The sequence below is a fragment of the Oncorhynchus kisutch genome, linkage group LG26 (genome assembly GCF_002021735.2).
Source record: "Oncorhynchus kisutch isolate 150728-3 linkage group LG26, Okis_V2, whole genome shotgun sequence".
NCBI lineage: Eukaryota > Metazoa > Chordata > Actinopteri > Salmoniformes > Salmonidae > Oncorhynchus > Oncorhynchus kisutch.
Genome location: NC_034199.2, coordinates 38,879,456 through 38,904,510, shown reverse-complemented (window position 1 = coordinate 38,904,510; position 25,055 = coordinate 38,879,456). Strand labels below are relative to the sequence as shown.

Genomic DNA, 25,055 nt, shown 5'->3' with positions numbered 1-25,055 from the left:
CTGTCTCCCATAGGGACCCTCCTCTCTCCTCACCCTCTACTTCCTCTGTCTCCCATAGGGACCCTCCTCTCTCCTCACCCTCTACTTTCTCTGTCTCCCATAGGGACCCTCCTCTCTCCTCACCCTCTACTTCCTCCGTCTCTCATAGGGACTCTCCTCACCCTCTACTTCCTCTGTCTCCCATAGGGACTCTCCTCACCCTCTACTTCCTCTGTCTCCCATAGGGACTCTCCTCTCCTCACCCTCTACTTCCTCTGTCTCCCATAGGGACCCTCCTCTCTCCTCACCCTCTACTTCCTCTGTCTCCCATAGGGACCCTCCTCTCTCCTCACCCTCTACTTCCTCTGTCTCCCATAGGGACTCTCCTCACCCTCTACTTCCTCTGTCTCCCATAGGGACCCTCCTCACCCTCTACTTCCTCTGTCTCCCATAGGGACCCTCCTCTGTCCTCACCCTCTACTTCCTCTGTCTCCCATAGGGACTCTCCTCACCCTCTACTTCCTCTGTCTCCCATAGGGACACTCCTCTCTCCTCACCCTCTACTTCCTCTGTCTCCCATAAGGATTCTCCTCACCCTCTACTTCCTCTGTCTCCCATAGGGACTCTCCTCACCCTCTACTTCCTCTGTCTCCCATAGGGACCCTCCTCTCTCCTCACCCTCTACTTCCTCTGTCTCCCATAGGGACTCTCCTCACCCTCTACTTCCTCTGTCTCCCATTGGGACCCTCCTCTCTCCTCACCCTCTACTTCCTCTGTCTCCCATAGGGACTCTCCTCACCCTCTACTTCCTCTGTCTCCCATAGGGACCCTCCTCTCTCCTCACCCTCTACTTCCTCTGTCTCCCATAGGGACTCTCCTCTCCTCACCCTCTACTTCCTCTGTCTCCCATAGGGACACTCCTCACCCTCTACTTCCTCTGTCTCCCATAGGGACCCTCCTCTCTCCTCACCCTCTACTTCCTCTGTCTCCCATAGGGACTCTCCTCTCCTCACCCTCTACTTCCTCTGTCTCCCATAGGGACACTCCTCACCCTCTACTTCCTCTGTCTCCCATAGGGACCCTCCTCTCTCCTCACCCTCTACTTCCTCTGTCTCCCATAGGGACTCTCCTCACCCTCTACTTACTCTGTCTCCCATAGGGACTCTCCTCTCCTCACCCTCTACTTCCTCTGTCTCCCATAGGGATCCTCCTCTCTCCTCACCCTCTACTTCCTCTGTCTCCCATAGGGACCCTCCTCTCTCCTCACCCTCTACTTCCTCTGTCTCCCATAGGGACTCTCCTCACCCTCTACTTCCTCTGTCTCCCATAGGGACTCTCCTCACCCTCTACTTCCTCTGTCTCCCATAGGGACCCTCCTCTCTCCTCACCCTCTACTTCCTCTGTCTCCCATAGGGACACTCCTCACCCTCTACTTCCTCTGTCTCCCATAGGGACTCTCCTCACCCTCTACTTCCTCTGTCTCCCATAGGGACCCTCCTCTCTCCTCACCCTCTTCTTCCTCTGTCTCCCATAGGGACCCTCCTCTCTCCTCACCCTCTACTTCCTCTGTCTCCCATAGGGACCCTCCTCTCTCCTCACCCTCTACTTCCTCTGTCTCCCATAGGGACTCTCCTCACCCTCTACTTCCTCTGTCTCCCATAGGGACCCTCCTCTCTCCTCACCCTCTTCTTCCTCTGTCTCCCATAGGGACCCTCCTCTCTCCTCACCCTCTACTTCCTCTGTCTCCCATAGGGACCCTCCTCTCTCCTCACCCTCTACTTCCTCTGTCTCCCATAGGGACTCTCCTCACCCTCTACTTCCTCTGTCTCCCATAGGGACCCTCCTCTCTCCTCACCCTCTACTTCCTCTGTCTCCCATAGGGACTCTCTTCACCCTCTACTTCCTCTGTCTCCCATAGGGACCCTCCTCTCTCCTCACCCTCTACTTCCTCTGTCTCCTACTGTCGCCTGTGATTTGGACATACCACTGCTCTCCCGATTGAGCCGCTTAGATTTCACTTCATGGCACTTTAGTCTAGTTAGGAAGATTGGTAGACATGGTGATCAGGGGAGACGGTGGCAGCTGGCTGACTGGAAGTACGGTATTACTTCCCATTAAGCGTCATTAAGACCCCAATTATCGTTACCACCCCCGGATCTGAATCAACCATGGCGGCAGCACTAGGGCAGGTGCCACCCCAAAACCTTCCCCGAATTTAGCCCCCTCCCACCAGGCCCATTCGAACACAGCCAGCCTGGTCCCCAGGAGGGGTACCTCAGGGTCCGGATCCCCCCCCCCCCCCCCCCCCTCCGCACCCTGCTGCACCCGCCTTTCACATCCCAAAAGGGATTTTTTTTTACCAGGGAGATAAATATACAGCATGTGAACAATAGATATCTCCCTCTCCCATCTGTTTAACTGGGGAGAAATTCATTAGAATTTCAGATCTCTCCGCAGGGGGTCAGGGAGCAGCGAGGAGAGGAGGATGAGGGGGGCAGAGAAAATTATTTAAAAAATGTTTTGTTTTTCACAGTGATTTTAGTTTTAGGATTCTGAATTAATATAGGTTTGCTGAAAGACTTCATTTAGAGAACTCTCTGAGTTTCTGACTAATTGACATGATTGGTTGATGTATAACCCTGTGGTAAATGAGCCTGGGTGTGTTTTCCTGGTCTGGGTAACTACGGTAACACAGGTACATTAACTAGCTGGGAGGAGCTCATCTTGCTTGGTGATGTTGTAGCAGTTTACATCTCACTATTCCCACCTTAAAACAGAAAATAACTGTTGTATTTAGGTCACAGCTGTTTAAAGGGTAACGTGTTCTTTTCTCTGTCTGTCTTGTCAGGTGAGAAGCCGTACAAGTGCTCCTGGGAGGGCTGTGAGTGGCGTTTCGCCCGGAGCGATGAGTTGACAAGGCACTATCGCAAACACACCGGGGCCAAACCATTCAAGTGTAACCACTGTGACAGGTATGTACCACACACGCCAACATCAATTGCACACACACACTTTGCATGTCACCGACCCAATGGTATAGAAGTGACAGCAGATAGGACATGATCTGCATGTGACAGAGAAATTATCTATCTCAAACAAACTCTCGTCACACACAAGTACATCAATAAACTGCACTACAGTAACCACATGTACATGGTGGAAGGGGGGAGTTCGCCGTATATAATGTAAAGCACTTTGAGCTGGAGAAAAAGATTTACTACATAAATGCAAGTCATTGCTGTAATGTCCCCTCGGACAGCCCCAATCCCAGTGGCAGCGCTCTCCCTCTCTGTCTTCCTCTGTCTCCCTTTCCCTCTCTGTCTTCCTCTGTCTCCCTCTCTGTCTCCGTTTCCCTCTATGTCTTCCTCTGTCTCCATTTCCCACTCTGTCTTCCTCTGTCTCCCTTGCTGTCTTCCTCTGTCTCCATTTCCCACTCTGTCTTCCTCTGTCTCTCTCTCTGTCTTCCTCTGTCTCCCTCTCTGTCTTCCTCTGTCTCCCCCTCTGTCTCCTTTTCTGTCTTCCTCTGTCTCCATTTCCCACTCTGTCTTCCTCTGTCTCCCTTGCTGTCTTCCTCTGTCTCCATTTCCCACTCTGTCTTCCTCTGTCTCCCTCTCTGTCTCCCTCTCTGTCTCCCTCTCTGTCTTCCTCTGTCTCCCCCTCTGTCTCCTTTTCTGTCTTCCTCTGTCTCCCTCTCTGTCTTCCTCTGTCTTCCTCTGTCTCCATTTCCCTCTCTATCTTTCTCTGTCTCCCTCTCTGTCTTCCTCTGTCTCCCTCTCTGTCTTCCTCTGTCTCCCTCTCTGTCTCCCACTCTGTCTTCCTCTGTATCCGTTTCCCTCTCTGTCTTCCTCTGTCTTCCTCTGTCTCCCTCTCTGTCTTCCTCTGTCTTCCTCTGTCTCCCTCTCTGTCTTTCTCTGTCTCCCTCTCTGTCTTCCTCTGTCTCCCTCTCTGTCTTCCTCTGTCTCCCTCTCTGTCTCCCACTCTGTCTTCCTCTGTCTCCCTCTCTGTCTTTCTCTGTCTCCCTCTCTGTTTTCCTCTGTCTCCCTCTCTGTCTTCCTCTGTCTCCCTCTCTGTCTCCCACTCTGTCTTCCTCTGTCTCCGTTTCCCTCTCTGTCTTCCTCTGTCTTCATCTGTCTCCCTCTCTGTCTTCCTCTGTCTCCGTTTCCCTCTCTGTCTTCCTCTGTCTCCCTCTCTGTCTTCCTCTGTCTCCCTCTCTGTCTTCCTCTGTCTCCCACTCTGTCCTCATCATGTGCATAGCAGCACTCTACAGACTGCGTCCCTGGCAGTTAACACAGGCTCTGCTCCAGTCTGCTGAATAACTCAGTCACAGGCCAGTCCTATGTTACCCTGTGAATAGGCCGTTCTCACACGCTGGTCTCTCCTGCTTCCCCTGCTGATGGCAGGGCTGCATGCTGACACTATCAGTAAAAGCACAAGTGAAAAACAGTGAGATGGTTATGTAACAGAAGAAACAAATTACTAAGGAGAGAGAGAGAGAGAGCGACACAAACCAGATTGGGCAAGCAGACACTCTCTCCTCACACACTCATACATACACACACCGTTCACACACTCATACACACACCCGTTCACACACTCATACACACACCCGTTCACACACTGTTCACACACTCATACACACACCCGTTCACACACTCATACACACACCCGTTCACACACTCATACACACGCCCGTTCACACACTCATACACACCCGTTCACACACTCATACACACACCGTTCACACACTCATACACACACCGTTCACAGACTCGTTCACACACTCATACACACACCTTTCACACACCCGTTCACACATGATACACAGAAGATCATCCATTTTCGAACAACAGACACAGTGACACTCATCAGACCCCTCTGTTTTGCTGGATACACAAAGGAAGCCCTTTGTCTATGGAGATGGCCGTGTGCGTGTGTGTGTGTGTGTGTGTCTGCGTGCCTGCGTGCGTGTGTGTGCGTGCGTGTGTGTGTCTGACAGAGAGGGCACATTTGCATTAGTGTGGGTCTGTGATTGATAAGCTGTCAGGTGATAATAGCAGGAAGCAGTCAACCTCTCTGTGTCCCAAAAGGCACCCTATTCCCTACAATAGTGCACTACTTTTCAGAGCCTATAGGGAATACCAGGAGAGGGTAACATTTGGGAGGAAGACCCTGTCTTTACACACAGGCAACACTTACACACTGGGGCCAAGGCGCAAGCTGATGGCTCCAGGTGGAACCACAATTACCCAGATCCCTCTCTATCCCCCTCCAGAAGGGGACCGCTTTCCAAAATTCACCATCTCCCTCCCTCCCTCCCTCCACACACACACACACACATTATCCTAGACCAGCCTTAGCCACTGTGTATAATACACCACAGCCACCTCTAGCCTTCAACTCGGGGGAGTACATAATCAAATCCATGTTCACACACTCATTACCAGCATATATGTTGGCTGTTGGCTAACAATGGGGCTATTTGTAGCAGGCCTGCTACAGTTACGGGAATTGACAAGTCCAGATGCCAGGCCAGCTTTAGATATACACACAGCCTCCAGGACTTGGATGTGAGCTAAACCATCCAGCCAACTAGTTCAGACACTCAGACTCTCTCTCTTTCTCTAACGTGCCTCTTAGGGGACTCTAAGTGGACCCCCCCTAGTCCCTCTAGTTTAGGTTTGAACCTAACCCCCTCCGAAATCACTGCATGTTCTGCTGACACACACACATACTACACTGCTCAAAAAAATAAAGGGAACACTAAAATAACACATCCTAGATCTGAATGAATGAAATATTCTTACATGGTTGAATGTGCTGACAACAAAATCACACAATAATTATCAATGCAAATCAAATGTATCAACCCATGGAGGTCTGGATTTGGAGTCACACTCAAAATTAAAGTGGAAAACCACACTACAGGCTGATCCAACTTTGATGTAATGTCCTTAAAACAAGTCAAAATGAGGCTCAGTAGTGTGTGTGGCCTCCACGTGCCTGTATGACCTCCCTACAACGCCTGGGCATGCTCCTGATGAGGTGACGGATGGTCTCCTGAGGGATCTCCTCCCAGACCTGGACTAAAGCATCCGCCAACTCCTGGACAGTCTGTGGTGCAAGATGTGCTCAATTGGATTCAGGTCTGGGGAACGGGCGGGCCAGTCCATAGCATCAATGCCTTCCTCTTACAGGAACTGCTGACACACTCCAGCCACATGAGGTCTAGCATTGTCTTGCATTAGGAGGAACCAAGGGCCAACCGCACCAGCATATGGTCTCACAAGGGGTCTGAGGATCTCATCTCGGTACCTAATGGCAGTCAGGCTACCTCTGGCGAGCACATGGAGGGCTGTGCGGCCCCCCAAAGAAATGCCACCCCACACCATGAATGACCCACCGCCAAACCGGTCATGATGGAGGATGTTGCAGGCAGCAGAACGTTCTCCACGGCGTCTCCAGACTCTGTCACGTCTGTCACATGTGCTCAGTGTGAACCTGCTTTCATCTGTGAAGATCTGAGTGGCGAATTTGCCAATCTTGGTGTTCTCTGGCAAATGCCAAACATCCTGCACGGTGTTGGGCTGTAAGCACAACCCCCACCTGTGGACGTCGGGCCCTCATACCACCCTCATGGAGTCTGTTTCTGACCGTTTGAGCAGACACATGCACATTTGTGGCCTGCTGGAGGTCATTTTGCAGGGCTCTGGCAGTGCTCCTCCTGCTCCTCCTTGCCCTCCTACGGCCTCCTCCACATCTCCTGATGTACTGGCCTGTCTCCTGGTAGCGCCTCCATGCTCTGGACACTACGCTGATAGACACAGCAAACCTTCTTGCCACAGCTCGCATTGATGTTCCATCCTGAATGAGCTGCACTACATGAGCCACTTGTGTGGGTTGTAGACTCCGTCTCATGCTACCACTAGAGTGAAAGCACCGCCAGCATTCAAAAGTGACCAAAACATCAGCCAGGAAGCATATGAACTGAGAAGTGGTCTGTGGTTATCACCTGCAGAACCACTCCTTTATTGGGGGTGTCTTGCTAATTGCCTATAATTTCCACCTGTTGTCTATCCCATTTGCACAACAGCATGTGAAATGTATTGTCAATCAGTGTTGCTTCCTAAGTGGACAGTTTGATTTCACAGAAGTGTGATTGACTTGGAGTTACATTGTGTTGTTTAAGTGTTCCCTTTATTTTTTTGAGCAGTGTGTATACCAGGGTTACCCAACTGACAGCCAACCGGACTAATTTGGCCCTCAAGTGATTTTATTTGCCCCCCCAAATCTGGACATCAAAGACCGTGAAAACACCAGGAAATCAAATTAGAATTTTGTAAATCTGTTCCCACGTATAGAGAGATACTGGAACAGTATGTGATCATATACAAATGTTAGCATGGTTTGAAATGATAGATTTTTTTGTTGTCAAATACTCTACATCTGTTTGGGCTTGTGTGGGTGTGGGTGTGTCTGACAGAGAGGGTACAATAGCATGGGGCTGTGATTGATAAACTGTCAGGTGATAATAGTAGGAAGCTGTCAGCATACCACCCTGCATCCCACTGCTGGCCTCTAAAGCCAAGCAGGGTTGGTCCTGGTTGGTCCTGGATGGGAGACCAGATGCTGCTGGAAGTGGTGTTGGAGGGCCAGTAGGAGGCACTCTTTCCTCTGGTCTAAAAAATAACATTTAAAAAAAGAATCCCAATGCCCCAGGGCAGTGATTGGAGACATTACCCTGTGTAGAGTACTGTCTTTTGGATGGGACATTAAACAGGTATTCAGACTCTCTGTGGTCACTATAGATCCCATGGCACTTATTGTAAGAGTAGGAGTGTTAACCCCGGTGTCCTGGATAAATTCCCAATCCGGTCCTCATACCATTATGGCCACCTAATCATCCCCAGATTCCAATTGGCTCATTCATCTCCCCTAAACTATTTCCCAGGCCGTTGCTGTAAATGAGAACGTGTTCAACTTACCTGGTTAAAAACATTTGTAATTATGTTTCCGGTCCCCTGACAATCCGCTCTAGATATAAATAGTCCCATGGCTGAATCTAGTTGATGATCCCTGCTATATACACACTCGCAAATACTCCCATGCACATCTTTCTGTCACAGAGACGAATAGAAGATAAATGAAAGGAAGGCAGTGTGAGGAACAGCACTGCAGTAGGTGTGTGATAAAGAAGACCCAGAGTGGAGCTGGATCACTACCTATAACTCATCTGCTGATTGTGTCTTAGTAGTATTTCACTCACACTGGGAAACGGCTGTAAAATGGCTGCCAAAACACTGAGTGTGAATAAGATGACAGTGGTAGCATCCCAAATGGCACCCTATTCTCTATATAGTGCACTAGTTTTGACCAGAGCCCTATGGGCCCTGAATAAATTCACTATACAGGAAAGTATTCAAACCACTTGACTTTTTCCATCTTTTTTTTTACGGTACAGCCTTATTCTAAAATGGATTCAATTGTATTTTTCCCTCGTCAATCTACACACAATATTCCATAATGACTGTGAAGCCTTTGTGATGGATGAAGCTCTCATCTTAAAAGCACGTTAAAATGATTTCCTTGTTGATGTTGTCCTCTGAAACAGATTGTGGCCACTGCTAAATGAATGGTAATGATACATGGAATAGATAAATATAGATGTAATGATACATGGAATAGATAAATATAGATGTAATGATACATGGAATAGATACATATAGATGGTAATGATACATGGAATAGATACATATAGATGTAATGATACATGGAATAGATAAATATAGATGTAATGATACATGGAATAGATACATATAGATGGTAATGATACATGGAATAGATAAATATAGATGTAATGATACATGGAATAGATACATATAGATGTAATGATACATGGGATAGATAAATATAGATGTAATGATACATGGGATAGATACATATAGATGGTAATGCATTAAGCATCTGTCCCTCTCGTCTGTCAGTCAGTTGTCTGAGGTGAAGCTCCAAGCTAAACAAACAGTAGACTGGCTCTGCATCCCAAATGGCATCCTAGCCCCTAGATAGTGCACTACTTTTCACCAGAGCCCTGGTCAAAAGTAGTGCACTATAAAGGGAATAGGGTGCCATTTGGGATGCAGACTGGCACATAGGTTAACTCAACCCTGTCTTCTGCTAGGCCTTTGAAGCGTCTTGTGAGTGACGCGGCAACCATCAAACAGGCGCGTTGATCTCCCCTCTGCGAGGCAGCCTGTTCAGGCACCTTAGGGAACGCCTGGCTGGCTGGGCCAGGAGGAACTCACTGCTGTGTTACCACATTACCATCAGAATGGGAGAATGTTGAACAGTACATACAGCCAGTGTGTTGAGCTCTGAGCCCCTCTGTCATCCATACACACACAGGAACGTCATTAATTCTGCCTAATCAAGCTGGGACCCCCTGCAGGGCGAGGTAGAGGGGTACAGGGGGGACGGACGGGGGGCGTACCAGCTGGTGTGGCAGCCCCTGACAGTGACTTGGAGGGCCATCTGTCCAGCCAGCGGACCTTACTCAGCCCCCACTGGCCCTCTAGCAGTCACACCAGACAACATGGTCAGTTCAAAGGGAAGAGGTGATGGAAGGAGAGAGAGAGAAAGGGAGAGAAAGAGAATACATTAAATGAAAGAAAAAAGTATTGAAGTCTTGAATAGCAACCAGCTCTGCGAGAGAGAGAGAATGCGAGAGAGAGGCTGCGAGAGAGAGAGACTGCGAGAGAGAGAGGCTGCGAGAGAGAGAGGCTGCGAGAGAGAGAGGCTGCGAGAGAGAGGCTGTGAGAGAGAGAGAGACTGCGAGAGAGAGACTGCGAGAGAGAGACTGCGAGAGAGAGAGAGACTGCGAGAGAGAGAAAGACTGCGAGAGAGAGAGACTGAGAGAGAGAGAGACTGCGAGAGAGAGGGAGAGAGAGGCTGCGAGAGAGAGAGCCTGCGAGAGAGAGGCTGCGAGAGAGAGAGAGACCGCAAGAGAGAGAGACTGCGAGAGAGAGAGACTGCGAGAGAGACTGCGAGAGAGAGAGACTGCGAGAGAGAGAAACTGCGAGTGAGAGAGAGACTGCGAGAGAGAGAGACTGTGAGAGAGAGAGACTGAGAGAGAGAGAGACTGCGAGAGAGAGAGACTGCGAGAGAGAGAGAGACTGCGAGAGAGACTGCGAGAGAGACTGCGAGAGAGAGAGACTGCGAGAGAGAGAAACTGCGAGAGAGAGAGACTGCGAGAGAGAGAGAGACTGCGAGAGAGAGAGAATGAGAGAGAGCGACTGCGAGAGAGAGAGACTGCAAGAGAGAGAGAAACTGCGAGAGAGAGAGAGAGAGAGAGAGAGAGACTGCAAGAGAGAGAGAGGGACTGCGAGAGAGACTGAGAGAGAGAGAGAGAGAGAGAGAGACTGAGAGAGAGAGAGACTGTGAGAGAGAGAGACTGCAAGAGAGAGAGACTGCAAGAGAGAGAGAGACTGCAAGAGAGAGAGAGAGAAACTGCGAGAGAGAGAGAGGGACTGCGAGAGGGAGAGAGAGCGAGAGAGACTGCGAGAGAGAGAGACTGCAAGAGAGAGAGAGAGACTGCAAGAGAGAGAGAGAGAGAGAGACTGCAAGAGAGAGAGGGACTGCGAGAGAGACAGAGAGCGAGAGAGAGACTGCAAGATAGAGAGAGGGACTGCGAGAGAGAGAGAGAGAGAGAGAGAGAGAGAGAGAGAGAGAGAGAGAGAGAGAGAGAGAGAGGGGGGAACAGTACTGCCAGACCTGGCAGTAAATCCCAAAAATACTAAAATAATGATTTTCCAGAGAAGATCCAGATTTCAGGGAATTAGACCAAAGTTCTCAATTGGTACAAAATATATAGAGTACTGTACACAATACAATTACTTTGGTGTAAAAATAAGCTCAACTGGACACCTTAATGAGGCAGTGAATGAACTGAGAAAGAAAGCACGCAGGGCATTCTACACCATTAATAAGCTAATTCAAATTGAAATACCTATTAAAATTTGGCTAAAACTAATTGAATATGTCATTGAACCAATTGCACTTGGCAGCGAGGTGTGGGGTCCACTTGCAATACAAGATTTCATCAAATGGGACAAACACCCCATTGAAACCCTGCATGCAGAGTTCTGTAAGATTCTCCTACAAGACAAACAATGCATGCAGGGCAGAATTAGGCCAATATCCACTAATAATAAAAACTAACAAAAGAGCAATTAAGTTTTGGAAACATCTAAAATACAGTGACCCTCTCATATCATTACCAAGCCCTGCAATGCCAAGAGCTGAGCAAAGAAAAGAGTCCCCTCATCCAGCTGGTCCTGGGGCTGAGTTCACAAACCTGTTCTACTAACGCACTGAAGCCTCAGGACCAGAACATCCAATCAATCAGGATAAACCAAATTACAACACAGTCAAAACAAAACTATATTGCTTATTGGGAAACACAAACACAAAGCAAAACGCATTGCTATCTGGCCCTAAATCGACAGTACACTGTGGCTAAATATTTGACCATGGTTACTGATCAAGGTTTTGACAAAGTACAGCCTCAGAGAGCACAGCCTTGCCATTGAGAAGGGTAGACACAGGAAAACCTGGCTCCCTGTAGAGGAAAGGCTGTGCAACCACTGCACAACAGCAGAACCTGGCTCCCTGTAGAGGAAAGGCTGTGCAACCACTGCACAACAGCAGAACCTGAGACGGAGCTGCATTTCCTGACAAAATGTCAAAAATATAAAACAATTAGAGAGTGTCATTTTTCCCAAATCTGCAATAAAAAAATAAAAACCCTTATTCAAGGTTTCAAAAACCTCTCTAATGAGAGTAGGCTACCCGTCCTGTTGGGGGAGCACGCAGAGAGCTGTAGGTTGGCAGCGCACTACATTGCTGCCTGCCATAAGTTGAGGGACAGTGTCTGACAGACCAATCAACCTGCACATGTCCTCTACTGTATGCTTATTGTTATTGTTCAATGTATGGTTGTTTTGACTCTTGGTTATTGTTGTTACTGTTGTCCCGGTTATTTTGACCCTTGGTAATTGTTGTTACTGTTGTCCCGGTTGTTTTGACTCTTGGTTATTGTTGTTACTGTTGTCCCGGTTGTTTTGACTCTTGGTTATTGTTGTTACTGTTGTCCCGGTTGTTTTGACACTTGGTTATTGTTGTTACTGTTGTCCCGGTTGTTTTGACTCTTGGTTATTGTTGTTACTGTTGTCCCGGTTATTTTGACTCTTGGTTATTGTTGTTACTGTTGTCCCGGTTGTTTTGACTCTTGGTTATTGTTGTTACTGTTGTCCCGGTTGTTTTGACCCTTGGTAATTGTTGTTACTGTTGTCCCGGTTGTTTTGACTCTTGGTTATTGTTGTTACTGTTGTCCCGGTTGTTTTGACACTTGGTTATTGTTGTTACTGTTGTCCCGGTTGTTTTGACCCTTGGTTATTGTTGTTACTGTTGTCCCGGTTGTTTTGACTCTTGGTTATTGTTGTTACTGTTGTCCTGGTTATTTTGACTCTTGGTTATTGTTGTTACTGTTGTCCCGGTTGTTTTGACTCTTGGTTATTGTTGTTACTGTTGTCCCGGTTGTTTTGACCCTTGGTAATTGTTGTTACTGTTGTCCCGGTTGTTTTGACTCTTGGTTATTGTTGTTACTGTTGTCCCGGTTGTTTTGACTCTTGGTTATTGTTGTTACTGTTGTCCCGGTTGTTTTGACACTTGGTTATTGTTGTTACTGTTGTCCCGGTTGTTTTGACCCTTGGTTATTGTTGTTACTGTTGTCCCGGTTGTTTTGACACTTGGTTATTGTTGTTACTGTTGTCCCGGTTGTTTTGACACTTGGTTATTGTTGTTACTGTTGTCCCGGTTGTTTTGACCCTTGGTTATTGTTGTTACTGTTGTCCCGGTTGTTTTGACCCTTGGTTATTGTTGTTACTGTTGTCCCGGTTGTTTTGACCCTTGGTTATTGTTGTTACTGTTGTCCCGGTTGTTTTGACCCTTGGTTATTGTTGTTACTGTTGTCCTGGTTGTTTTGACCCTTGGTTATTGTTGTTACTGTTGTCCCGGTTGTTTTGACCCTTGGTTATTGTTGTTACTGTTGTCCCGGTTGTTTTGACCCTTGGTTATTGTTGTTACTGTTGTCCCGGTTGTTTTGACCCTTGGTTATTGTTGTTACTGTTGTCCTGGTTGTTTTGACCCTTGGTTATTGTTGTTACTGTTGTCCCGGTTGTTTTGACCCTTGGTTATTGTTGTTACTGTTGTCCCGGTTGTTTTGACCCTTGGTTATTGTTGTTACTGTTGTCCCGGTTGTTTTGACCCTTGGTTATTGTTGTTACTGTTGTCCCGGTTGTTTTGACCCTTGGTTATTGTTGTTACTGTTGTCCCGGTTGTTTTGACCCTTGGTTATTGTTGTTACTGTTGTCCCGGTTGTTTTGACCCTTGGTTATTGTTGTTACTGTTGTCCCGGTTGTTTTGACCCTTGGTTATTGTTGTTACTGTTGTCCTGGTTGTTTTGACCCTTGGTTATTGTTGTTACTGTTGTCCCGGTTGTTTTGACCCTTGGTTATTGTTGTTACTGTTGTCCCGGTTGTTTTGACCCTTGGTTATTGTTGTTACTGTTGTCCCGGTTGTTTTGACCCTTGGTTATTGTTGTTACTGTTGTCCCGGTTGTTTTGACCCTTGGTTATTGTTGTTACTGTTGTCCCGGTTGTTTTGACCCTTGGTTATTGTTGTTACTGTTGTCCCGGTTGTTTTGACCCTTGGTTATTGTTGTTACTGTTGTCCCGTTGACAATTTTGATTCTAATTTGTATTTTATTTTTATATTGTAAATATCCAAAATAAGCTTTGGCAATATGTACATTGTTACGTCATGCCAATGAAGCGAATTGAATTGAATTGAGAGAGAGAGAGAGAGAGAGAGAGAGAGAGAGAGAGAGAGAGAGAGAGAGAGAGAGAGAGAGAGAGAGAGAGAGACTGTGAGAGAGAGACTGTGAGAGAGAGACTGCGAGAGAGCGACTGCGAGAGAGAGCGACTGCGAGCGAGAGAGCGACTGCGAGCGAGAGAGGGACTGCGAGCGAGAGAGGGACTGCGAGCGAGAGAGGGACTGCGAGCGAGAGAGCGACTGCGAGCGAGAGAGGGACTGCGAGCGAGAGAGCGACTGTGAGAGAGCGAGGGCGAGAGAGCGACTGCGAGAGAGCGACTGCGAGCGAGAGAGAGACTGCGAGCGAGAGAGCGACTGCGAGCGAGAGAGAGACTGCGAGAGAGAGAGCGACTGCGAGAGAGAGAGACAGCGTTCTCTTTTATAACTGTTCAGCGTTCTTCCACCACCGTACACACCACGGCTAGCTGGAGAAATAGCCCATCATAGCTGTCTGGATAGAGAGAAACCTCTTCTGGATTTAAATTGCAGAGCTGTCTTTGGACAAATTAATAATGGATACAGCCGTGGGCAAATTGAATTTTTAATTCCTCATTTCTCTCTCCCACATTTTGTTTTCTAGCTAGCTTTACTCATTTCAGTTGCGATTCATTTTATTGCTTTGCATGAGTGTAATAGGATCATCTACCCTTACAGCCCTGTAAAAGTAAAGTACATGTGGCGTATATTCTCCCTGTTTGCTGTTATTTATCACCCTCCCCAGTAGCAGTATCCAGTGAGCTTAATCGATTAGCATCGAAACAGGCCTATGGGCCGTTGCCCCCCCCCCCCCCACCCCCATGCCTGTTCACATGTCATGACTCTAACTAATAAGGGGTTTCTGCGAAAGTATTTCACCTCTAGCTGTGGTATAAATCGCAGAACCGGGAACCTTGATTTGTGGCTGCGTTGTGGAGAATTACCACACATGCTCTTTAACAAACAGAAGAGAACGAGCAATCCTGTTGCTGAATTGGCATGTCCTCAGTGACTAACACTTAGGTGATAAAAATTAAGCAAGATGTAATTTATTATTAAGAGGCAAATGTTTTTTTGTCCTTGACAGTCTTCCCTCCCATCTGTACACGTGTTACACGGCTCTTTGTTTTCTCACCAGCGATTATTAAACACTTTTCTTTCTGTTTCATTTGCATCTTTGTCAGTGTTTGTCATTTTGTGCTCAGTTGGCAGAGCGTGGCGCTTGCAACGCCAGAGTTATGGATTCCTTTCCCACGGGATACCAGTTTCGAAAAAAAAGTATGAAAATGTATGCACTCACTACTCTGGATAAGAGCGTCTGCTAAATGACTAACATGTCCACTGTAAATGTACCAGCAGCTGGAGAGCTGTGTCTGTCGTAAAATGGCACGCGATTTCTACCCAGATTATCTGAAGTCCATTTAAACCTCAACAGTTATCCAGCTAACATCTGGATGTACAGTTAAGAATCTGAGTATCCATCTAACTAAAGGCACAGACGTTTTAAGCCTCTCGTTTACCTCCCTGAATAACCATGTTTACTTACTGTTATTGAGTAACATAGAGTTTGACTTTGACAAACCTCTTCTGTCTTTCTTTCACTTCTCTCCAGGTGTTTCTCCAGGTCCGATCACTTGGCGCTGCACATGAAGAGGCACATCTAAGAGAGAGGGAGGAGGAGAGCGGGGAAGAAGAGCGAGAGAAGGGAGATAGGAGAGAAGAAGAAGTAGGCAGGAGGGAACCACACACCAGCTCCAGCTCTCACCATCCCGAGGCTGCCCCTGCCACCTGAGACCTGACACTAGAAGCATAGCATGGGGGATGACACACTGGACGGATGTAAGCCACGACCCAGGATGGACCCATGGTCAGCCAGGACAGATGGAGTGATGGAGGGAAAGAGAAGGAGGAGGAGGAGCTTGTTGTTGTTTTTTAATTCACACATCTCTCTTTTATTGCATCCTCTGATTAGCCATGCCTTGGTCTGATCCAAGTCTGGTAACTCAGACACTGCCAAACCAATACGCTGATCCAGTTACGACCCATTTACACTCTACTGTTTATTCTGTGTACATTTAAACTATAGATCGACTTGGGAAAGGAGATGGTTCACCCAGAATAAACTGCTAAACTTTGACACGCCAATCGTCAGTGACTTGCAGAAGCAACGATGGGCATCCCAAACCAACAGCAACTATTGCCCGTTTTATTCTGGTGTGCTGTTTCCCAATCCTATCACAATGTTTTAGGGGTGTCTCTACCCTCACCAAGCCGTGTGAAATAACAACAATGCCAGAATAGCGAGAAGAGAGAGACCAATGGAACTAGTGGCCAATCCGTCAGTGTCGCCCCCTGTCTGTGGGAGGAGGGTCTGACACTTCAGAGAGTGAGCTCTGTGACCCTGATGCGGACTTCTCAGGCTCTCCTGTAGGAGGCGCTCTGCTCTTTTCTCTCACCTTCACTCCTGCCACCTCACAGGCAACATCTAACAAATGCGCAGCGACACTTTCTTGCCTTTGTTTTTTAAAGACAATGAATTATTATTATTAAGAATAAAGGTCTGTTTTCTCTGAAATGTCTTAAAAATTCACTGAAGGAAAAAAACTAAAACAGTTTATGTACAAACGAAGAACAATGTGCTCATTCAAGGGAGGAACAACGAATGAACTTACCCCGACCCGTATGCACAGGCTGAACTCAGTAGCCGCTATCTAGCACTGATAGCTAAGAAGATGGAAAAACAAAAAAGAAATCACATGAACGCTGAAAGAAAAAGGATTTGTATTGTTGGCCTGATATTAAAGGAAAGGCCGTCTGTTTTCCACTCTGTGTTTTTCTCCGATGCGATCCAGCTGAAAACAAACCTTGGCGGGACCTTCGAGGCTTCATCACCAAGCCAGGACCAGAACAGAACAGAAAACTGGAAAATGTTTGCTTTGTTTGTGTGGATTGTGGAACTCCACCATCTCCCATAGGAAACCCCTATCTCCTCCAGGATGGAGGGGCCTGGGAGGCTGGTCTGCTGTGACCACATCCCCTATTTGGGAGACTAGGGACCTGATAGGCTACTGGACATGAATCTGGGTATTAGAAAGGACAACATGGCCTCATCATCCCAGAGGGACTTGCCTGTTTCGTATCCACACTGACTTTTTCACTGTTATCTGTGCTTTTTTTCATATAGTACAACAACAACAACAACAACAACAACAACAACAACAAAAAAACTGAAAAAATAATACAAATAAAAAACACCCAAAAAAATACTACACAAAAAAAACGATTCCGTCTCTCTAACACCGTACAGGCACGTAGACACACCAACACACAGAACAGTTTGCTCATGGCTCACACCGTACAGGCACGTAGACACACCAACACACAGAACAGTTTGCTCATGGCTCACACCGTACAGGCACGTAGACACACCAACACACAGAACAGTTTGCTCATGGCTCACACCGTACAGGCACGTAGACACACCAACACACAGAACAGTTTGCTCATGGCTCACACCGTACAGGCACGTAGACACACCAACACACAGAACAGTTTGCTCATGGCTCACACCGTACAGGCACGTAGACACACCAACACACAGAACAGTTTGCTCATGGCTCACACCGTACAGGCACGTAGACACACCAACACACAGAACAGTTTGCTCATGGCTCACACCGTACAGGCACGTAGACACACCAACACACAGAACAGTTTGCTCATGGCTCACACCGTACAGGCACGTAGACACACCAACACACAGAACAGTTTGCTCATGGCTCCACTTTGAGATAAGGAAAATATATGATTGAGTTAATGAACAGACTTGGAAAGCAAAACACTGCATGGCAGCTTCTCACACTCGGATCGCTTCCCGGAATCATTTGTTCTGCTCCAAATTCTTCACAGTAGGATTTTTAGCAATTGTTGTTTTGTAGATGAAGATCTGATTCCGCTGGAGGTAACGGCTTTGAAGTGAGAAAACGAGCTCATTCTCATGTTCAAACAATCTCAGTCTCTGTATGTTAACAATCAGCTTCAACAGCATGGGACCAGATTCCTCTGCCCCAGGTCTATGAAGTTTTACATGAATACCAATACCACTGTCACTATTACTGTACCCACAAACTTCCCCTCTCACATAAACCCTGGCCTCCTCACATCAGTTGTAATGGCTGCTGTATCAGAATAGATGCCATTACTGTCTCTATAGTAATGTGTATGTTTCAGCCTTGCCAGACTCTCCTAGACGGTCCCAGAACTGCCCTCATGGGGGCCGGTGGAGCTCAGAACAATCGATACCAAAAACCTCCAGCGCGGAACTGCCCTCGAGCCACGGGCAGGGTCTGGCATAGAACACAGCGGCATCTGGGAAGCCGACCGTCTCCATACTAGGCATCTTAGCACCACCGCGGCAGCTTTCTCTACAAACACAAAACAAGACAAGTCTCTCGACAACAAGACGATGTAAAACAAGACAAGTCTCTCGACAACAAGACGATGTAAAACAAGACAAGTCTCTCGACAACAAGACGATGTAAAACAAGACAAGTCTCTCGACAACAAGACGATGTAAAACAAGAGATTGAGATGATCTTTGTGTTTTGATTCCACTTTTTAGTTGGAACTTCTTCCTTGTTGTTTTGTTTTGTGGTTTTAACGCTACAATTATTATTTTTGTTGCCATGGTGGATGATGCAAGGTCATGCCAAAATGTAAGAAATGCAGGGGTGCAGGTTTTGAACAACCCCCCCCCCCCACCTTCTATGTACAATCATGTAGGGTAGGTTTGTGGCACTTCGTGCAGGATAGGCGATGGTATGTCTGAGTCCCAATGCTATAGCACGGCACATCCGTTGGAAACATTGTGAATTTAATTTGCGTTGTGAGAAAAAATACTACCAGTAGACTGGTGGCCAAACTAACAGTGTGGGAGACTGGGATTGTACTGTGTGTTGGTTGATCCATTCACTTTATCAGAGCTGTCGATCTATCTAGCAATGGCTGACAATATTGCTTTGGTTTTGTTTCTGACGTTTTATTTTCCCTTCAAACCACTCAAATCACGTTCATTTGGGATCACAGAGCAGAACAATGGAAAAAAACAACTAGTAAAACTCAAACCATACGTCATGCACTTCAATGGCCCCTCCAATTGGTTCAGCAAATGAAAACTCTTAAAACACTCTTATGTTCTATCAGATGTTCACTTCTGGTTGGAGACTTTTCTACAGCTCCCGCTGCAGAAAAGCCTGGATACAGTAAACAGGAAATTGATACAGCAGTCATGGTCATTTAGCCCGTAACAGGCCTACATGCTAAAAAGATAGCAGCACACAGTTTAAATATATCCAAATTAGCCCAACTTTAGTCCCCTTGCGTACACACTGACAGATCTCAAACCCCACTTCAAATGAAAAGTCCTATTCTATTTCTGTCCTGTGGCATTCCCACCAGAAGTAGCTAGCTAACCCTCTTCCCCTTTCCCTCGCCTGTTAAAACACTGCTTGCTGCCATGGAGATGCTCCTATGTAGTTTCCTGGGCGCTAGTATCCCACAGCTCTGATTAGCATTAGCGCTGCAGGCTGCTCTGTGGAGGCTCCTCTAGTCTCTCCAGTTGCACTCCACTAATGAGAAAGGCATTTGGTCACAGGGAAACAGAGGTCTAGGGGGAAAAAACATAAGGGACCATGAGCCAAAATGGTTTCATTTCAACGGTCCACAGTACTGTTACGAACCCAGTGGGCAATCTGCCACAGAGAAAACAAGAGTACATTAGCAGCAGTTTATCGTAAAGCCAGAAAGTTATTGAAGTTGAAGAGATATTTTTTTGACTAAGAGAAAAATTGTTTACCCCCGGGATTAACCAAATGATAATGAAATTAGCCCTGCTTTTTATCTCATGGATTAGCGATTTGAAATGATATTTTGATGAATCTCTCTCTCTCTCTCTCTCTCTCTCTCTCTCTCTCTCTCTCCCTCTCTCCCTCTCTCCCTCCCTCCCTCCCTCCCTCCCTCTCTCTCTCTACAACCCCACAGTAGTGATCCATGCACAATCAACTGCAGGAATGCTGGATACACACCTATACGCTTCCACCCAAAGATTTTAGTGAATTGCTGTGAATGAAAATAGAGAGAGAGAATTAAATTGTTTTACTGTCCACTACAATTCCACCATTATTGTCCCCCCTCCCCAACCCTGACCCAACTTCTTCCTGCATTGCAGTCTTGTTTGATATTCAGTGTGGCTGAACTCATTGTCCGTTCATGGTTGTAAAATATGGTTGTGTAGTCTCTTTAGGGTGCCCAATTCAAGGGTGACTTAACTAGCACCCTACCAATTCTAATGTAGACTTAGTTTCCCATAGCTTAGTACAGTGGAGTGTAATATTTCAAACGGTCATGTCTGAGGTAGAACACCAAGTCTATGTTAGGTTAAGCGTTTGGAAAACCATCCCGAGAGCGATGGTGTCATACACCTACCTACCTTAAGCGTTCTCCAAACTTGAAGCCTCACACGTTCGGTCCCCATGAGGTAGGGTGGTCGCTTTGGTGAGGCTTCTGGCAGCTTTGTAGATACATCTAGTAATAGTTATCCCACTCAGTGGCTTCACAAAGGGTAACAACAAACTTAAGGGGGGTTTTGTTCACTACTAGGCAACAGTGCTTCAGCATTTAAACACATACATACATCTCACACAATCGTTTACTGTTCCTGTTCTTCTAGATTCCCAACCATTTCACTACATTGACTTACTGTGCACACTCCATAGTGCACCTATTTACTTACTGCTAGTTTAGTCTGTTGGAACACTCAAATGTCAAATATCCACTTAACATATTGTGACACTTCCTGATACACTTAACCACAAGAACCAATTGGGAGGAGACCAATTAGATGGTTTCTTTTTAGATATTAGCCAATCAAACTGATGGGTAACTACTATATTATGGACCCTCCACTGTCATCAAATGGGCAATATCAACTGGGCATGTTCATTACTGTCTACTTTTTAAAGGAAGGAGATGTCCTACTTTCAACAGGTGACTACTATCTTCCTGAACTCATGGTTCTTGTGGGTGCACCTGCATCAGGGAGTGAGTCTGTATCTGCTGTGTTTGTCCATATTTAATGTGTCAGTATATAAGGGATTGACAAATCTCCCACCCCCTGTGTCTTTCTGTATCCCTCCACCTCATCCCCACTTTCCCTTCAACCCCAATCCTACTCCAACTCTGGGGCCCAGGCATCATACTCTGAACAGTACATAGATAGAGGAATAGACCCTGTGGGACTTAGTCCCCCTGAGATGTTTTGTCCCCTCAGACTTGCTAGTATCTAGTGCAGAGTACTCTAGAGTTCTATTGTATTCCCAATTCTAAAATCTAGAGTTCTATTGTATTCCCAATTCTAGAATCTAGAGTTCTATTGTATTCCCAATTCTAGAATCTAGAGTTCTCTTCACCCTCTGTCAAGTGGAGAGTTGTGGTTAGAGAGACAGCACCAGGATGTGCAACTCAGTCAAAGGGCCAGCAATAGAAATACAATTACTAGAACGGACATCCCTATTCAAGTCAAGTCATTCTATTTCTATGGGACCACCCACCCAGCCAACAACACACCTCAGTCTGAGAGCAGAGATAAACCCCAAGGCTTTTCTCAGACTGTCAACAGTACATCTGAGCCTCCACGTGGTAGTCTAGTCCCAGTCCAGCCTCTACACCTGGTCAGTCTGACAGTGGAACACCTTTCCTATTGTCACCTCTCTGTCATTCATTCCTTCTGCAGGGGCCCCATAATGCCAACAACACAATCACTTCTCCTTCCTACCAGACTCCTCCACTTCTCCATCCCTCCCTACCTCCCTCACTCCATAACGCCAACAACACCATCACTTCTCCTTCCTACCAGACTCCTCCACCTCTGCTTTGCATCCATCCCTCCCTCCATAACCCCAACAACACCATCAACTCTCCTTCCTTCCAGACTCCTCCACCTCTGCATCCATCCCTCCCTCCATAACCCCAACAACACCATCACCTCTCCTTCCTTCCAGACTCCTCCACCTCTGCATCCATCCCTCCCTCCATAACCCCAACAACACCATCACCTCTCCTTTCTACCAGACTCCTCCACCACTCCCTCCATCCCTCCCTCCCTCCATAATGCCAACAACACCATCACCTCTCCTTCTACCAGACTCCTCCACCACTCCCTCCATCCCTCCTCCATCCCTCCATAATGCCAACAACACCATCACCTCTCCTTCCTTCCAGACTCCTCCCTCCATAATTCCAACAACACCATCACCTCTCCTTCCTACCAGACTCCTCCCTCCCTCTATAATGCCAACAACACCATCACCTCTCCTTCCTACCAGACTCCTCCCTCCCTTCATAATACCAACAACACCATCACCTCTCCTTCCTACCAGACTCCTCACTCCCTCCATAATCCCAACAACACCATCACCTCTCCTTCCTACCAGACTCCTCCACCTCTGCTCTGCATCCATCCCTCACTCCATAACACCAGCAGCGCCATCACCTCTCCTTCCTACCAGACTCCTCCACCACTCCCTCCATCCCTCCATAATGCCAACAACACCATCATCTCCCTTTCCTACCAGGCTCCTCTCCATCCCTCCATAATGCCAACAACACCATCACCTCTCCTTCCTACCAGACTCCCTCCCTCCATAATGCCAACAACACCATCACCTCTCCTTCCTACCAGACTCCCTCCCTCCATAATGCCAACAACACCATCACCTCTCCTTCCTACCAGACTCCCTCCCTCCATAATCCCAACAACACCATCACCTCTCCTTCCTACCAGACTCCTCCACCTCTGCTCTGCATCCATCCCTTACTCCATAACGCCAGCAGCGCCATCACCTCTCCTTCCTACCAGACTCCTCCACCACTCCCTCCATCCCTCCATAATGCCAACAACACCATCATCTCCCTTTCCTACCAGGCTCCTCTCCATCCCTCCATAATGCCAATAACACCATCACCTCTCCTTCCTACCAGACTCCCTCCCTCCATAATGCCAACAACACCATCACCTCTCCTTCCTAACAGACTCCCTCCCTCCATAATCCCAACAACACCATCACCTCTCCTTCCTACCAGACTCCTCCACCTCTGCTCTGCATCCATCCCTCACTCCATAACGCCAGCAGCGCCATCACCTCTCCTTCCTACCAGACTCCTCCACCACTCCCTCCATCCCTCCATAATGCCAACAACACCATCATCTCCCTTTCCTACCAGGCTCCTCTCCATCCCTCCATAATGCCAACAACACCATCACCTCTCCTTCCTACCAGACTCCCTCCCTCCATAATGCCAACAACACCATCACCTCTCCTTTCTGCCAGACTTCTCAGCCTCCACTCCTCCACCTCTCCCTCCCTCCCTCCCTCCCTAATGCCAACAACACCATCACCTCTCCTTCCTTCCAGACTCATCAGCCTCCACTCCTCACCCCTCCCTCTCTCCCTCCTTACCCCTCCTTCTTTCTCTCTGTGTCTCTCCCTCCATCCCTCCATTCCTCCACCTCTCCCACCACCCCTCCCTCACTCCCCCCTCCACTTTCCTTCCGCTTGCTCCTGTCATGGTCAATTACTTTTTGGTTTTCTCTTGGGTTCTTTATTTCCTGGTTTACATTTTTTTTCTGTACAAAGTGTTAAAAATATTATTATTTGTATTATATGATGTTAGTATGGTAATGTTCTTTATTAAGGAAGAAGAAAAATTTATTTTTGTTACTGGTCTGTTTCATAATTCTTTTTTAAATTGGTATTGTAAGATATCTATGCAAGAGCTGTTCAGTGGAGCATTTTTATTTAAGAATGTCCTATGTGTAATAAATGGTAGAATCTGTCTCTGTCTGGCGTCTGTTTCTGCTGCAGCCGCTTACAACCGACATCAATGAACAATCGACAAGACACATACTGTAGTGTAGAAACACCTCGCTGCTCCTTTCCATACGGTATAACACCTAACCTTTGTCCAAGCTGTTCTCTGAGAGAGGAGTCTCATTATAAAGCCCTCTGACTCCGTGAGTAACACAGCCTAACAATGAATCCTTGCACCGGCGCTCAAACCAATTCCGTTATTCTGACTGGTATAATTGCGGACTGAGAAATAAGGCTCAGCGGTTAGAGGGAGCGAACGTGCGCAGGCGCAACGAGGCGAACGCCATAACCATTGAACTGTACCATTTCCCCCACTTTGTGGGAATCCCAGGGTTTACTATTACGAGTGAGAGATTCTCAGGAATATCTATGTCCCACCACCATGTGAAGAGTCTCAGGGGTTCAGTGTGCGAGTTGCATATTCCTTAATTAGGGCAGTTACTAACTCGTCAATGACTGAGCCTGAGCCGCCATTTACAGAGCCAGCCCATCCCGCGCTCATGATTTACAAATTAAAAGGGGTAATGGAATAACTAATGGCTAATTAGGGATCAATTATGTAGAAGAAAAGGGACCTTATGCAGTGTATACATTCTATAAATGTCCTTTGGTGAGAGAGGAGATTTTGCTGTCAGATTTCTAAGTCATTGCTAATGTCCCTAATTGAAATGGACACTGTCATCAAGCCAGCGGTTTCAACAGTAGCTCTTGCATCCCAAATGGGTCTATGGGCCCTAGTAAAAAGTAGTGCACTATATAGGGAATAGGGGGCCATTTGGGTCGCACTCTAGGCCCCATTTTCACATCTCCGACATTCTAGCTATGTCGCCGTCTTCCTGTTTAGTGCCGTGACCACATGGTCTGTCGGATGATGCTTATGCTTACGGCCTACTTGACATTATTTTACAGCCAGTCATTAAAAATATATCATTTTCCGATGCATCTTCCCTTCGCCTATGGAGGGGAAATATCAGCATATGAAGACATCCTGCAAATATTGAACTTTAAATCTACATTTAGGAGAGCTAGAGCTGCTTGGCATTCTGCTTAGTCTAAACCAAAACAATGAATTGTTAACACTTATCGGGTGTGACATTTCCAAGCACACTAATCCAAGCTTGTCTAGCTCCAGGGAGAGAAAAGCAAAGGGAATAAGCAGGACCTAATCTTATATAGCGCTGCTAAACACAGCTGCTGTGTTGTGACTGTAATACTGAAACCACATAGCTACTGACTCATCATCTCTCCCAC

General features: G+C 47.1%; 1 protein-coding gene across 2 annotated transcripts in view; it reads left to right on the top strand.

The window, feature by feature from the left end:
- The window catches only part of klf7b (Kruppel-like factor 7b), a 171,358-nt gene extending 147,589 nt beyond the window's left edge, over window positions 1-23,769 (top strand). For both annotated transcript variants that reach the window (XM_031806008.1, XM_031806007.1), the window contains 2 exons: window positions 2,828-2,951; window positions 15,491-23,769. In XM_031806008.1, the coding sequence (XP_031661868.1) occupies window positions 2,828-2,951; window positions 15,491-15,542 (176 nt within the window). In that variant the 3' untranslated portion in view covers window positions 15,543-23,769. The remainder of the gene's footprint in view (window positions 1-2,827; window positions 2,952-15,490) is intronic.
- The last annotated feature ends 1,286 nt before the right edge of the window (window positions 23,770-25,055 follow it).